Source organism: Rana temporaria, chromosome 6 (assembly GCF_905171775.1).
Source record: "Rana temporaria chromosome 6, aRanTem1.1, whole genome shotgun sequence".
Taxonomy (NCBI): Eukaryota; Metazoa; Chordata; class Amphibia; order Anura; family Ranidae; genus Rana; species Rana temporaria.
Genome location: NC_053494.1, coordinates 177731927 through 177748420, shown reverse-complemented (window position 1 = coordinate 177748420; position 16494 = coordinate 177731927). Strand labels below are relative to the sequence as shown.

The following is a 16494-nucleotide window of genomic DNA, read 5'->3' as shown; positions in this document are numbered from 1 at the left end:
ACAATAAAGATCAGACTAAAATGTGGGAAAAATGAGGGGTAACGAGGGGCAAAGGGACTTTGTTCCAAATCAGGGACAGTCCCTCAAAATCAGGGACAGTTGGGAGCTATGGGTGATGGGAGGTGAGTACCACTTTAACTGCACTAGAAAAACTAATCAGGTCTTTTGCCCTGCCAGACACAGCTGTTCTGTATGGCAGATCTATGTAAATCTCAGAACTTAATGGGCAGAAATTCAATTCCTTTGGCAGGTAGAACAGTTCCAATATATGTTTACCTATTTCCCCTAAAATTCAGCTTTAATAAAAGTTCAAATAAAATTCTAAATTGTTAGCTTAGATAGATAGATAGATAGATAGATAGATAGATAGATAGATAGACAGACAGACAGACAGACAGACAGACAGACAGATAGATAGATAGATAGATAGATAGATACATAGATAGATAGATAGATAGATAGATAGATAGATAGATAGATAGATAGATAGATAGATAGATAGATAGATAGATAGATAGATAGATAGATAGATAGACAGACAGACAGACAGACAGACAGACAGACAGACAGACAGACAGACAGACAGATAGATAGATAGATAGATACATAGATACATAGATAGATACATAGATAGATAGATAGATAGATAGATAGAGCTTTTTTTCTCAGAAAATAGGTGGAGGAACTCAACCACGACCCCGTTCAGATTTCAAAAACAGTAGAAGGGTCTTAACGGGGCATTAAATACCAGGATTGCATTACATACAGAGTGCAGAGTTTAGGTGGTTACACACAGAGTGCAGAGCTGTCACTTGTAAACACAGAAACCAGACTTCTGTGTTTACAAGTGATTGTGGTAAGCAGGCACCAAAGGGCCTGAGCCAAAGGTGGTGGAACTGAGTTCCCCCAAGTTCCCCCTGAAAAAAAGCCCTGTAGATAGATATGCAAATTATCAAAAAAAAAGTCATACCTGAAATCCATAGATGAGCATAATACTGAGTATAGAAATTTTTCCCAAACACATCATTAAGTGTAAGAGCTTGAGGACCATCCGGACGATTTTTTGGACTGTTACCTTTAAAATAAATAGAACAATAATAATACATTATTGAGATACAATTAATAAGTTTATGTATACACTCACAAATGATCTATCACAAAAAATAAAAATGTAATATAACGCAGCTTACAAGGCTTCAGATGTGATGGCTGCATTAGTTTTATTTTTATGAGGCTAATTACATTTTCTGCATGCACATAAATATTTCTGTTGATCCTGCTAGAATTTCAGAGTCCTTGTCATGTCCTGTGTACAGTATTTAGCTGATGTATCAAACAATGCTATCAGCAATCTCGATAAATAGTTTTCTCCCTAGTCCCTACACTGTATGATGTGTTGCTCATTTGGTCATTCAATTTTCCACTACTGTAGTGGGAATATTTTTTTTGTTTATATCAGCAATCCCAGCTACCTTGAGCAGTGATCAGTGTCATGTCACTGGTAGCCCAGCCCCCACACAGTTAGAATAACTCCCTAGGACACACTTAAACCCTTCCTTGCCCCCTAGTGGTTAACCCCTTCCCGGTCTGTGTCATTTACACAGTAATCAGTGCATTTTTATAGCACTGATCGCTGTATAAATGACAATGGTCTCAAAATAGCGTCAAAAGTGTCTGATGTGTCTGCCATATTGTCGCAGTCACGATAAAAATTGCAGATCGCTGCGATCTGCAATTTTTATCGTGACTGCGACAATATGGCAGACACATCGGACACTTTTGACGCTATTTTGAGACCATTGTCATTTATACAGCGATCAGTGCTATAAAAATGCACTGATTACTGTCCCTTTACTAGCAAAAAAAATAAAATAAAAATGCCATAAAACTACCCCCTATTTTGTAGACGCTATAACTTTTGCGCAAACCAAAGAATTAACGCTTATTGCGTGTTTTTTTTTACCAAAAACATGTGGAAGAATACGTATCGCCTAAACTGAGGAAAAACATTTTTTTATATATATTTTTTGGGGATATTTATTATAGCAAAACGTTGAAAATATTATTTTTTTTTTTTTAAATCGCTATTTTATTGTTTATAGAGCAAAAAATAAAAACCGCAGAGGTGATCAAATACCAACAAAAGAAAGCTCTATTTGTGTGAAAAAAAAGGATGTCAATTTTGTTTGGAAGCCACGCCTACCATTTGGCCTCACGACATCACCTCGGGTGTTCTCCAAAGTTCTGTTAGACGTTGTGGCTCTCCTCCGGGTGAAAGGAGTTTGTCTTCACCACTACCTAGACGATCTCTTACTTCTAGCTCAAGACAGAAGTCAACTCCTGGAACACAGGGACCTAGTAATTGCCACTCTCCAAGAATTCGGGTGGCTATTGAATTTGGAGAAGTGTCATCTTGTTCCAACACAATCTCTGGTGTTTCTAGGTGCCCTCTTCAACACAATATAAGGCACCATTTCATTGCCCGAAGAGAAGATTGCAACAATCCGGGATAGGATCCGCGCAACACTTGCTGCTCCTCACCTATCTGCCCTTCAATGTTTGAAGGTAATTGGCACCATGGCAGCCACCATTCCTATGGTGAAGTGGGCTCATTGGCACACTCGCCCATTCCAAAAAGGGTTTCTCCAGCAATGGGACTCCCTCAGCAAGAGTCATCATGCTCACTCAACCCATGAGAGAGTATCTGTAAGGAAAGGACGGAGTGTCAGGGAAATATCCGTAGTAGAAGTACTGGCAATCTTGACAGTAGAAGAAATGGCCATAGAAGAAGTACTGGCAATCTTGCCAGTAGAAGAAATGGGAGCCATAGGCTTATCATGTGACAGGAAGATCCTTCCTGATGCCTATTTAAAGAGAGCTCTGACCATCAGGCGGTGCTGACTGGTCTTCAGCTTGTACCCTGATACCCTGAACCTTGCTGTTACCTTGCTGATCTCCTGTTGCTGAACCCGGCTTGCCCTGACCCTGTTCCTGGAATCCTGAACTCTGTTATTCCCTGACTACCGGTTTCTGATCCTGGCTCTACTCACCTGACGCTGCTACCGCCTGCTGCTTGGTACCTCGCTGCCCGCCTTCCACTTGACCCAGCTTTCTGTATGACCCCGCATCTGCTTCCTGTGCTGAGCCCTGGCAACCCCCAGTGTCTGTGACTTGCTCCTGCGACTTCCTGCTACAAGTCTTCCAGGAACTACACCTCATCTGATATCCAGTGTCTCTGCTCCCGCGGGGGGGGCCTCCTACTCATCCCGGCTCGCACCTCCCGCTACTGCTGTCGGAGTCTTCATCTGCAGGCACTCGTGTTCCTCCTGTCCCTCGGTGTCCTCTGTTTAATTTCCAGCGGTGCCAGGGCGGGAGATACAAGAGAGGCCGACCTCGTCATCATAGTCTCCCATCAGGTACGTGACAGTATCTTCTGTGGTGGTTTCAGGGGAAGAATCTCCGCAACTGTCATTCAATCCGTCCCATCACTTGGGTTACAATAACCTTGGATGCCAGCAATCAGGGCTGGGGCGCTCATTGTCTGTCAGAAAAAGCCCAGGGCAAGTGGAGCACACTTTCTGAAGGAACTGTATCCAACATACTGGAGCTGCGAGCTACCTTTTAGGCGCTCATATCCTTCCGCCATTTATTAATAGATTCCTCTGTGATGGACAACACAACCGCGGTTGCTTACATAAGGAAGCAGGGTGGAACCCGTAGCTGGTCCTTACTCCGAGAGGTGGAGCCAATTATGAATTGGGCCCAGAAGAACCTAGCCAACATCTCGGCAGTGTATATTCCGGGGGTCCAGAATGTTCAAACGGACACACAAATCCAAATGAACAACGAATGGTCCCTACACATAGAAGTGTTCAATTGGCTTCTAACACTGGGAGTGTCCCTAGAAGTGGATCTGTTTGCATCCCCATATAACCACAAGTTGACCAAGTATTATTTGAGGTTCCAGGATCTCCAAGCCTATGGGATAGACGCTCTCACAGATCGGTGGAAATTCAGCAAAGCATATGCCTTTCCACCAGTACCTGTGATTTTTCAGTTTCTTCGCCGACTCAGATCAGAGAATGTAGAAATCCTAGCAGTGATTACATTTTGGCCCAACAGGCCATGGTTTTCCCTCCTAACGCTTCTCAGTTACCAGGACCCAATCCCTCTTCCTCTCAGACCGGATCTCCTCTCTCAGGGCACAACGTTGCACCCATGTTCGGCTCATCTGCACCTCAGGGTGTGGTTCTTGAGAGGGGAAGGCTTGAAGCCTTATGATGTCCAGAAGAAGCAATTTTAACTCTTCTTAACGCTAGAAGAAATAACACTAACAAAGTTTACGAGAGTATCTGGTCAAAATTTACAGATCATATGGCTTCCAGGGCTAATCCTTGCAGTTCCCCAGAAGTCCAAGATATACTTAGTTTTTTTACAAACAGGTTTGGACTGGCCTTTAGCAATCAGTTCACTCCGAGTGCAAATCTCAGCCATCTCTGCATTTACTGGAATCTCTTGGCCCAATCATCCCTTGGTTCACCAGTTCTTCAATGGTGCCATCCGGCTTAGACCCCAGAGAAAACTGAGGTTCCTCAAATGGGACCTGTCTCTTGTCCTGGACTATCATACCACAATCAGCACTGATCCAGATAAACCACTATCAGCTAAGGATCTTACTCTCAAGACCGTCTTTCTAGTAGCGGTCACTTCTGCTAAAAGAGTCTCTGACATCAGAAACTTGGGTTCAAAAGAACCATTCTTGACCTTCTTTCCAGAGCAGTATTAATTTCCATGCTGGGATCAAATCCTAAAGTTACATCCATTTTTCATGAAAATCAGGAAATTGTACTGCCCACTTTTGGGATATCTGAAGATCAAAATATTCATCCCCTCGATGTGGGTCACGCATTAAGTCAATACCTGGAAATGGCAGAATCTTTCAGATAAACAGACTTTCTTTACATTCTTCTTCATGGAAAGAACAAAGGAAAACAGACCTCAATCAGATCCATTGCAGCTTGGATAGTTCAGACCATCCAAAGGGCAATACAAAGCCAAGAGCTTGGCTCCTCCAGAGGCAGTGACTGCACACTCAACCCGGAGCATCTCGACTTCTTGGGCAGCCTCACGTCATGTCGCATCTGAAGTTATATGCAGAGCGGCTTCGTGGTCGTCTATTAATACTTTTGTTTTCCTCTATTGTGTTGAACCAGCTGCCTTATCATCACTGAATTTTAGTTTACAAGTGCTGTCAGTTGACAGTGTTAAATAAATGTATTTTCTTGCCTCAGCATTTTGCCTGCCCGGGTGTGTTTGGTGACTTATTTCCCACACGTATGCTGCCATTGAGCATGTCAGAATTTTTTTTAATTTATTATCAAATACTTACCGTAATTTTCCTTTCCTGATAGGCTCCATGGCAGCAGGAGTCCCTCCCAATGCTTGGAGTAGGCTAGTTACGGAACACGGCTGAGAGCCCACAGCTGAAATTTATAGGGAGGGGTCCTATTTGGTAGTTATGGAGGCGGGGCAAACCCACACATATGCTGCCATGGAGCCTATCAGGAAAGGAAAATTACGGTAAGTATTTGATAATAAATTTTCCATTATCTCAACCCTCTAACTGCCCATTTGCTTGGTCTGTTAAAGGAAGTTGAAAACAAACCGATTTACTGGCCAGATCACTAGGTGAAAATAAAGGGAACAAAGCCTAATATAGAAAACGAATGCAGCCACCATGTCTATGAATTTGTAAGTTGAAATATATTTTAATATTTTTAATACCATTTTAAGTTCCTCTGTAAATGGATACTTGTATGAAGACATTGGAGACAAGTGAGGACATTTACTGTCCTGCCTTAGCACCAGATGGAATCACGCGCTTGCCAAGCTGCCATTTTAAAATGTTAAAAGTAAAATTCCAATCTAAGAGTAGGCATTACTGTTGGCATCTGTTTCCTTTGTTAAAAGAAAATAAAAAACTTTACAGATCTCTTTGCAGCTGCTACAAGATATTTTACCTATAGGGAAATCAAGGTTATAGTAACAAAAGAGAAACCATAATCAGGTCTCACAGACAACGCTTTTCCAGGTACAAGATGCAAAAGTGGGAATTTTATGATGCATATTCTTTTCAATTTAGATTTGAGATGTAAATTGTTTACAGGCATATACAGCTTTTCTGTTAGGAAAAAATTAGAAATGTTATCTAATTATGGAAATAGTTTACGTATTGTGAGTTTATAACATAAAAAAATTATAAAAAAATCTTGGGCAATGCATGTTCTAAAACAATAACCATGAAGTTGTTTCCCACATTGGTCTTCTACCCGAGATTGCTTCCATCCTCTTCGTGAACATGAGTCACCTTTTTAGATCATTCCTTATCTAATATCATCCAGAGACATTACATTGTTATTTTATACAATCAAATGTAAAAAAAAAACTGGTGAATACCTTTCGATTAGACTGACAATATTTGGCTTGACCTCATGCTATATATAACATGATGAACAAAAGGATGTTTTGTAATTTAATTGGGGTTGTTTTATTAAAGGGGTAGAATATTTTAACTGTACTTAGTATATTAGGTGAAACTGCTCACTTTATGTACCAATCATGTGTTATTAAAAACGACAGACCTTTTTTAAATTTCCTTCATACAATTTAGGGTTTTGATAGTGAACACTGCTCCACCATATTTACTGACACTTACGTGACACTTAAAAAAAATCAACCCCAACATATCATACATTTTTTTTTTCTGGTTGGAAAAGCAAGTGACATTAGGAAGTAATCATAGGTCTCCAAAAGTTTACCATTAGGCTGGCACATAGGGCCTGATCCACAAAAACCCGGCGTAACTTAATTTTTCCCGTTTAAGTTACACCGCCGCAAAATCTCTACCTAAGTGTCCGATCCACAAAGCACTTACCTAAAAATTTTGAGCGGTGTAACTTAAATCCGTCCGGCGCAAGGCGTTCCTAATCTAATGGGGCGAGTCCCATTTAAATTAGGCGCGCTCCCGAGCCGGACGTACTGCGCATGCTCCCGACGTTATTTTCCCGACGTGCTTTGCGCGGTTTTACGTTGCGCCGGGTTTTGAGAATCGCGACGGGCATAAAGAAAAAAAAAAAAAAGAGTTGCGGCGAAAAAGAAAAAAAAAAAAGACAGCGACGCGGGATAGAAGGGTATACTTTTACAAGGTGTAAACAGTTTACACCTTATAAAAGCAGCCCTAATTTTGCGACAACAAACTAATACTTACGGAGAAAAAACGAAGCGTAAAAGTGCTAATTTGCATACCCGACGCTGGATTTCGACGAGAAATGCCCCCAGCGGCGTCTGCGGTACTGCATCCTAAGATCCGACAGTGTAAGTCCCTTACACATGTCGGATCTTCTGCCTATCTGTGTGAAACTGATTCTGTGGATCAGTTACATACAGTAGATAGAAACAGGGATACGACGACGTATCAGTAGATACGCCGGCGTATCCCTTTTGTGGATCAGGGCCATAGTTTACAACTACTTTACTGTTAGGGGTTAGGTGTTTAAGTTTGAAATTGGAGGCTTGGGTTGTCTTTTAGATTGAAGGTTGAGATTAGGTATGCATCATAGATTACACTGTGAGTACACCTTCAGAAAGATCAGCCCCTACACTGTCTACCTTTAGGAGATCCCTTAAAACCCATTTAATTAGGGAAGCCTATCCCACACCCACCTAACTGTCCCCGAGCCACCCCCATCAAACCATTCTCTGCAGCTATTAACTTTTGTACCACCATCCCCTCCCTTTCGAATGTAAGCTCTATGAGCAGGTCTCTCCTGTACCTTCTGTATTGAACTGTATTGTAATTGTGTTTTCCCCCTCCCTCTAAATTGTTAAGAGCTGCATAAACTATTGGCGCTATATAAATCGTGTATGATAATAATAATATAATAATTTTCCAAAAATCCCTGTGTACAATTCTTTATACGAAGAATAGTACATACCAGTGCTCCTACTTATGTCAAAGGGCCCCCTATCACAGATGCAGCTGTTGGGAGTCCTGCTCAGAAAAAAAACACTGGCCGCTCATTCCCCTTTGTCCTCTTGTTTCCAGGACAACAATGGGCCTCCTAGTGGCCTTTATGGGCCTTTCAAAATGTGCAGTGTGCAGTCTCCTTCTTTAGCTGAGCCGCTACTATGCTCAGTCGGAACTGTGAGAGGACACATGAGCACAGTTAGAATGGTCGTAGGGGAAGCATTATTGTGAATTTAAGTCTGTCCGGCAAACAGGACAGAGGGTAATGAGGGGCCAGTAATTTTTCTGGAGAAGACCCCCAACAGCTGTATTTGTAATGGGTGGACATTCATCACATACACTGATATGTACTATTTATTGGATATAGTGTGAATTTGTATAGGGGTATTTTTGGAAAATCTTCTAAAGGTGAGCTTTAACATTAGGGTGAGGCTCCATTTTCACAATTAGGTTTAGGGTTAAGTTTCAGGCTTAACTCTAGGGTTAGGCTCTGATTTAAGAGCTATATTTAAAGTATAAGTTCACTTTTACAGAAAATCTGTAAGGTGAACTTACACTGGACCCCTCCCTTACCCCCCAGTCCCTCTGTACCCAAGTCCTGCGATCCGCTACTGTGAGACACTGGGTTGCCACTTCACCGGTCAAGGGATTTGAAATCCTTGTGGATTAATCTCTTATCCATTCCTCTCAGCATGTACGGATAGGAGGCATTCTAATCAGAATCCACCTAGCCCATCCTGTTAGCACTGGAGGAGAGGACATGTCACTGCTGACATCCGCCGCTCCATAGGAGTGAATGTAGTTTCCAATCAGGTTGCTGATCGTAACGCCCATGTGAAAGGGGTCTTATGGTTAGAAATGTAATTTAAATTGAGGATTATCAGTTAAAATGGAACGTCACTCAAAGGGGAGAGAAAAATGGGCCTTAAGAAAAATAAAGGGGTTAGGTCAAGTAATTTAGCCAGGGGGGTTAATTTTTTCTTTCTAAGGTGAAGATCCTCTTTAGGTTTGATTGTAGGTTCAGCGCAGAGTAAATTACTTGGTTTTAGTTTCTGGGCATTATCAATAATAATACTGCCGCACCAAAATATACAACACCAGCACCAAACACAGATCAGCACTAAAGATATTCTCATGAAAATTATTAGTTCTGAAGCATTATCGGGAATTCAAAGTGAACACAGCCCCATCTTATTTGATAATCTTAATTTATTTTGATAAATCAACCCTTATGTATTTTGAAACTTTTCTTTCTAATATCTACTTTCTGTGAGTATTACTGGAATACACAGTTTCTTAATTAGACAGATAAAAGACATCTGAAGCAGAATGAGATATAACATTTTTTTTACACATAAGTGGCTTTTGCGTAAACTTCATCACAAAGTAATCAGAGGTCCCCACAGTTCATTAACTCTACACTAAGGATTTGAAGAAAAAATTATTTTTGGGTATCAGGGCTTCATTATCAGGTCTTCTCTCAGACTAACACCAAAAGAAGTAATTTTATCCCTGACATGCGTTTCATTTTACTATTAGTAGCAATTAGTTAAATGTTCCATATTGCTCCTTTTCTTTTTTACTGTCCATCAGCAAAGGTGCTGAAAAATTCCATCTGCTTATCATCACAAAGTGAAATATTAGAGTTGGCTATGTTAAAAAAAATGGCTGTACAAAACATAGGCACTGGCCATCTGGGTGGCAGGAGTTGTGTTCCTGTCAACTGTAAGGGAACAAACTACATATGGAAGGCGTATCGATGTGCAGACGTGAAAACAGAAAAACAACATTGGGTGTCACGATATACTGCTCTCCATACATACATATTATTAAATTGATATGAAAATAGAAAAAATACTGACGTAGTAGTCAGAACTGTTTTTAACTAGTTTTTCAACACAAAATGGATGATAGTAGTTACAGGCTTCCTTTTATATTAGATGTTTAGAGTGGAACTATCACCAAATTTGTAGGTAAAAGTACTACTTCCTTGTATAAAAATAAATATATATTGAGCTAGCCTAGCCTACAAAATCTCATTGGGGCTGATTTCTTAAAGCAATTGTTTAAAAGCAGTAATGGCCCATAGTTCTACTTTAACTTTTAAGATGAGGATTGACTACGATTTTTTTTGCCATTCGATTTGGGGTTTAATACCCCAACAACCCCCTCCTCTAAAGCTAGTGTGCCAAAAGTTGTGTGCCCCTAGACTCCATTGATGAAATCCATCTGCCTAAAGTAGTCTGACTTCTACCAATTGGTTCTTAACCACTTAGGGACCAGCCGCCATCATTATACTGTGGCAGGTTGGCTCTCCTGCGTGAATCGCCATTGGTGTATGTCGGCCACTTTAAAAGTAATAGGGTCTTCCTCTCTCTTCTCCACTTTAGTACATTCCAACTTTAATTGACCTTTATTCAGGCTTGACATGCTACCTTCTCCCCTGAGCTAGTTAGCTCTGTGCTAGTACTCAACCTCCGTCCACTTGGTACTTAGCTTCCTCTAGGATCGACGGGGGAATCCTCCAGGCACATTGTGCTCCCATTGGGGGTGCCAGAGGTCCTCCCCCAAGATCCGGTTACAATGTCGTAGTAGTAAGACAGGTTCTCAGGGTTTTTCGTGCCAGACATAGGTTGAATGATATACTCCATAATGACTCTGTTTGCATGTGGCCAAATTGTGATTGCATTCCGATTTTTGTTCTTGTACAAAACGAATAAAAAATCTTTGAAAGTTAAAACCAATAAGGGGGGGCTCAAGCGTGATGCTGGAGCCGATGCGCATGGCCGGCAGCCGATATGTCCACCGGCCACCCACGATCACTCCACAGGGAGCCAGAACGGGGATCTGTCAATGTAAACAGTCAGATTGTGATTGCATTCCGATTTTTGTTCTTGTTCAAAACAAATAAAAATCTTTGAAAGTTAAAACCAATAAGGGGGGGGCTCACGCGTGATGCTGGAGCCAATGCGCATGGCCGGCAGCCGATATGTCCACCGGCCACCCACGATCACTCCACAGGGAGCCAGAACGGGGATCTGTCAATGTAAACAGTCAGATCCCCGTTCTGACACGGGAGGAGAGAGAGAACTGCTGCTCCTAGTGATTAGGAACAGCAATCTCTCTCTTCCTCCAGTCAGTCCCATCCCCCCACCATTAGAAACACCTCCCAGGGAACACATTTAACCCCTTGATTGCCCCCTAGTGTTAATCCCTGAGCAATGTCACAGTCCCAGTAAAAATCGCAGATCGCTTACTTTACTAGCAATAAATAAATAAATAATGAAAATGCCATAAATCTATCCCCTATTTTGTAGACACTATAACTTTTGCGCAAACCAATCAATGTACGCTTGTTGTGATTTATTTTACCAAAAATATGTAGAAGAATACATATTGACCTAAACTGATGAAGAAATGTGTTTTTATTTATTATTTTTGGGATATTTATTATAGCAAAAAGTAAAAAAATATAGTTTTTTTTGTTTCAAAATTGTCACTCTTTTATTGTTTATAGCGCAAAAAATAAAAACCGCAGAGGTGATCAAATACCACCAAATGAAATCTCTATTTGTGGGGAAAAAGTGACAATTTTTTTGGGTACAACGTCGCATGACCCCGCAAATGTCAGTTAAAACGACGCAGTGCCGTATCACAAAAAATGGCTTGGTCATTAAGGGGGCAAATCCTTCTGGCCCTTACTGGTTAAAAAAGATGACTATCGATGATGTGCTCAATTTTTCTTTATTTGTCTAATCAAATATCATCTTGGCTTATCATACGGTTTCCTGTAACAGTGGGCTCAATGTTTCCCAGTTCTCTGAACTTTTCTGACTGTGTTCAGTATGTGTCACTAAAGTAAATATTTGCTATGAAATGGATATTTATTTACGGATTGGTAATTCACACTTGATCTGCCTGAGAGCTTCCTCTCGGCATCAGCAGCGGACCTGACATGCTTGCTGGGCTGTTACTAATTGCCACACCACAGCGCAAGTGAGTTACATCAGACGGACATTATCCAGGAAGAGAGAGATAACAATCCTTTTACATTTGTCACCCATCATGCTTGCTTGATTGGTTAGAATGGAAAAAGAGATGCGAGTGATCTTATAATCCACATTACCAACCAACTCTGTACAGATTATAGGGTGATAAAGCAAACTGGGGAATAAATAAATAAAATCACTATACTTAAAGTAAACCAGTTACAAAGCTGGGAAACTGAAACAGAGCATATGGTAAAAAAAAATGAATAGGCAGAAGTTACCTTCAATGAATTTGGTAAATTAATTTGATTAGATCCAGAGATTTGTATGATCTGGACCACATATTAATAATGTTTACATTAGGCTGATTTCATTTCATTCAAATATAGAGAAAAATATAGACTATGTGTGTGTATATATATATATATATATATATATATATATATATATATATATATATATATATACACCATGATACCAAAAGTATTGGGACACCTGCCTTTACACGCACATGAACTTTAATGGCATCCCAGTCTAATGCCGCGTACACACGATAATTTTTCGGGTTGTAAAAAACAAAGTTTTTTTTTTTAATGTCATTACCATTTCCCGACGGCCGTACGAATATGTGCGGCCGCGGGGTGGTTCTAAATCTCTGACAGGACGCATATATGCGTCCTCCGCTCTTCCAGGCCACTAGAGGGCGCGCGCAAGCCCGCCGGCGGCGTGCGCGTGTCCGCCGCATTCCTGAGATACCGGTGCGCGTGCCTGGTGGCCGCGATGTCCGCCAGGCACCCGCGATCGGCGGTTACAGGGACAAGGACATGGATCTCTGTGTGTAAACACAGAGATCCATGTCCTGTCAGGGGAGAGAGGAGACCGATCTGTGTCCCTTGTACATAGGGACACAGCATCGGTCACATCCCCCAGTCACCCCCCTCCCCCCACAGTTAGAACACACCCAGGGAATACATTTAACCCCTTCCATGCCCCCCTAGTGTTAACCCCTTCACTGCCAGTCACATTTATACAGTAATCAGTGCATTTTTATAGCACTGATCGCAGTATAAATGTGAATGGCGCCAAAAATGTGTCAAAAGTGGCCGATGTGTCCGCCATAATGTCGCAGTCCCAATAAAAATTGCAGATCGCCGCCATTACTAGTAAAAAAAAAAAAATAATAAAAATTTATAATTCTGTCCCCTATTTTGTAAGCGCTATAACTTTTGCGCAAACCAGTCACTTATTGCGATTTTCTTTTTTTTTAACCAAAAATATGTAGAAGAATACGTATCGGCCTAAACTGAGAATTTTTTTTTTTTTAAATTGGCTATTTATTATAGTAACAAGTAAAAAATATTGACTTTTTTTCAAAATTGTCGCTCTTCTTTTGTTTATAGCGCAAAAAATAAAAACCGCAGAGATGATCAAATACCACCAAAATAAAGCTCTATTTGTGGGGAAAAAGGACGCCAATTTTGTTTGGGAGCCACGTCGCACGACCGCGCAATTGTCAGTTAAAGCGACGCATTGCCAGAAGCTGAAATTTCACCTGGTCAGGAAGGGGTATACGTGCACAGTAAGGAAGTGGTTAAAATGATCGTGTGTGGGCTTCAGAGCATTTTTCAGTTCTGAAAAACGGCCAAATTTTTCTTCTTCTTTCGGGTTGTAAAAAATGATCGTATGTGGGCTTTAACGACGTGAAAAATTAGCGCCTACTCAGAAGCAAGTTATGAGACGGGAGCGCTCGTTATTGTAAAACTACCGTTCGTAATGGAGTAAGCACATTCATCACGCTGTAACAGACAGAAAAGTGAGAATCGTCTTTTACTAACACAAAATCAGCAAAAGCAGCCCAAAGGGTGGCGTCATCTGCATGGAACTTCCCCTTTATAGTGCCGTCGTACGTGTTGTACGTCACTGCGCTTTGCTAAAGCATTTTTTTGTTCACGGTCGTGTGTAGGCAAGGCCGTTTTAATGATCAAGTTGTAAAAAACTTCGTTTTTTCTAGAGCCTGAAAAACTTTGTTTTTTGCAACCCGAAAAATGATCGTGTGTACGCGGCATTAGTCTGTAGGGTTCAATATTGAGTTGGCCCACCCTTTGCAGCTATAACAGCTTCAACTTTTCTGGGAAGGCTGTCCACAAGGTTTAGGAGTGTGTCTATGGGAAAATTGATCAAATACCGCCAAAAGAAAACGCTATTTGTGGGAAAATAAGACATCAATTTTATTTGGGTACAGCGTCGCACGGCCGCGCAATTTTCAGTTAAAGTAACGCAGTGCTGTATCGTAAAAAATTACCTGGTCATTAAGGGGGTAAAACCTTCTGGGGCTAAAGTGGTTAAATACAAGCACTCTAAGTGCCCAAATCTTACTTAGTATCAGCCTCTATTAGGCTTGTAAGCAAAAGGAGGAGAGGGAAGTGCCAAGCCAATCCTTTAAACAGCTTAGGAATGTATTCAGTATATAAGTATAAAACTTAGAGCGGGTGGGAACTTTCCCATGCGGTGTCACAGGAGCACAGGAGGCCGCCAGAAAGTCTCTATTGAGGGATCCATGAGCACCGTGTGTTAGCTGCAGCTGGAGCCTCGATAAGCCTCATGGAGATGCCGGCTGTGTGTCTCTGGGTGGGAGTGGTCCAAAACGCGCTTCGAAGGCACAGCCTCGCCTTCTTCATCAGCTCTATTAGGCTTGTGTACTTCCTGTACAGCAGAGCTTAGAGAGAGGAAGAGAGAAGCAGCACAAGGAAGCAATGAAGTTTACTGATAGGAGAGAGAACTAGGGGCCAGATTCACAAAAGAGATACGACGGCGTATCTCCTGATACGCCGTCGTATCTCTGTGTTAGGGCCGTCCTAACTATGCGACTGATTCTTAGAATCAGTTACGCATAGCTAGCCCTAAGATCTGACAGGTGTAATTGAATTACACTGTCGGATCTTAAGGATGCAATTCTAGGCCAGCCGCTAGGTGGCGAAGCCATTGCGGTCGGCGTAGAATATGCAAATGAATAGTTACGGCGATCCCCGAACGTCCGCGTTGCCCGTCGATCTAACTTTACGTCGTTTCCTTCGAGTTATGCCGCGTAAAATTAGGGCTGAGCCCTAGTTGTCCTAAGCCATGTTAAGTATGGGCGTCGTTCCCGCGTCGAAATTTAAAAAACAACGTCGTTTGCGTAAGTCGTCCGTGAATGGCGCTGGACGCCATTTACGTTCACGTCTAAACAAATGACGTCCGTGCGACGTCATTTAGCGCAATGCACGTCGGGTAATTTACCCGACGGAGCATGCGCAGTACGTTCGGTGCAGGAACGCGCCTAATTTAAATGGTGCCCGCCCCATTTGAATGGGGCGGGCTTGTGCCGAGCGCATTTACGTTACGCCGCCGCAAGTTTACAGGTAAGAGTTCTGAGAATCAGGCACTTACGCTGTAAACCTGCGGCGGTGCGACGTCATTTAGCGCAATGCACGTCGGGTAATTTTCCCGACGGAGCATGCGCAGTACGTTCGGCACGGGAACGCGCCTAATTTAAATGGTGCCCGCCCCATTTGAATTGGGCGGGCTTGTGCCGAGCGCATTTACGTTACACCGCCGCAAGTTTACAGGTAAGAGTTCTGAGAATCAGGCACTTACGCTGTAAACCTGCGGCGGTGTAACGTAAATCACATACGTTACGCTGCCGTGGAGCAACGTAATTCTACGAGAATCTGGCCCAGAGTGATGGAGAGATGAGCTCAGTGTGCAGTTTCTCCTTTCACTACCCGGTCACAGACTGGGAGATGGGAGGATATATGAAAGTAAAATTAAAGCTGCAGCAGAAAAAGATCAGGTCCCTTTCCCATATATAAGGCTGACACAGATTAGTCTCAGAAAAATCCTTTGGCAGATAAAACAGCTCCCAAACCCAAAGCGACTACCCCTGTTTACATTTTCATAGTTGACTGGAGTATACTTTTCACCACTTGCCATCCACGGGGCCAAAGAGGGTGGGCCTAATGCCTACACCCAGCATAGATGTGCCCATGGGGAGCAGATTGTCCTGTACTGGGGGTGCTCACTGCAGGCTCCCAGCATAGTGACTGAGCTGTCAGAGACACATCCTGGTCTCTAGTAGTGACCGGGAGCCGACAGGTCCAGCTCCCAATCATGTGATCACTTTGACAGCCAATAACTGTGGTCTCATGATCAGGCAGGCCACCTACACCCCCAGGGGTAATAGCCCAGTTAAAAGGATGCTGGGACTGGGAGGGAAGGGGTTAAGGGCAGGCTAATGCTTCATGCAAATATTGTATTTTTTTTTTTTTGCTCCACTACTAATTTTCTGTAATTTACTACATACTTTTCTGAGGTCTTATCCCCAAACAGAGATGAGGAAATCAGCCACAACCACATTTAATTTTAACAAAAATTCAGAAACAGCCGATCACTTCCCAGCAGTCACTCCATGAATGAGTCGGTGCGTTACTACATTTAGACATG

At 42.2% G+C, this 16494-nt stretch overlaps 1 protein-coding gene across 1 annotated transcript in view; it reads right to left on the bottom strand.

The window, feature by feature from the left end:
• The window catches only part of LOC120944069 (fibroblast activation protein alpha), a 153051-nt gene that overhangs the window by 110349 nt on the left and 26208 nt on the right, over positions 1 to 16494 (bottom strand). Inside the window, exon 3 of the mRNA XM_040357857.1 lies at positions 971 to 1075. Within this exon, the coding sequence (XP_040213791.1) occupies positions 971 to 1075 (105 nt within the window). The remainder of the gene's footprint in view (positions 1 to 970; positions 1076 to 16494) is intronic.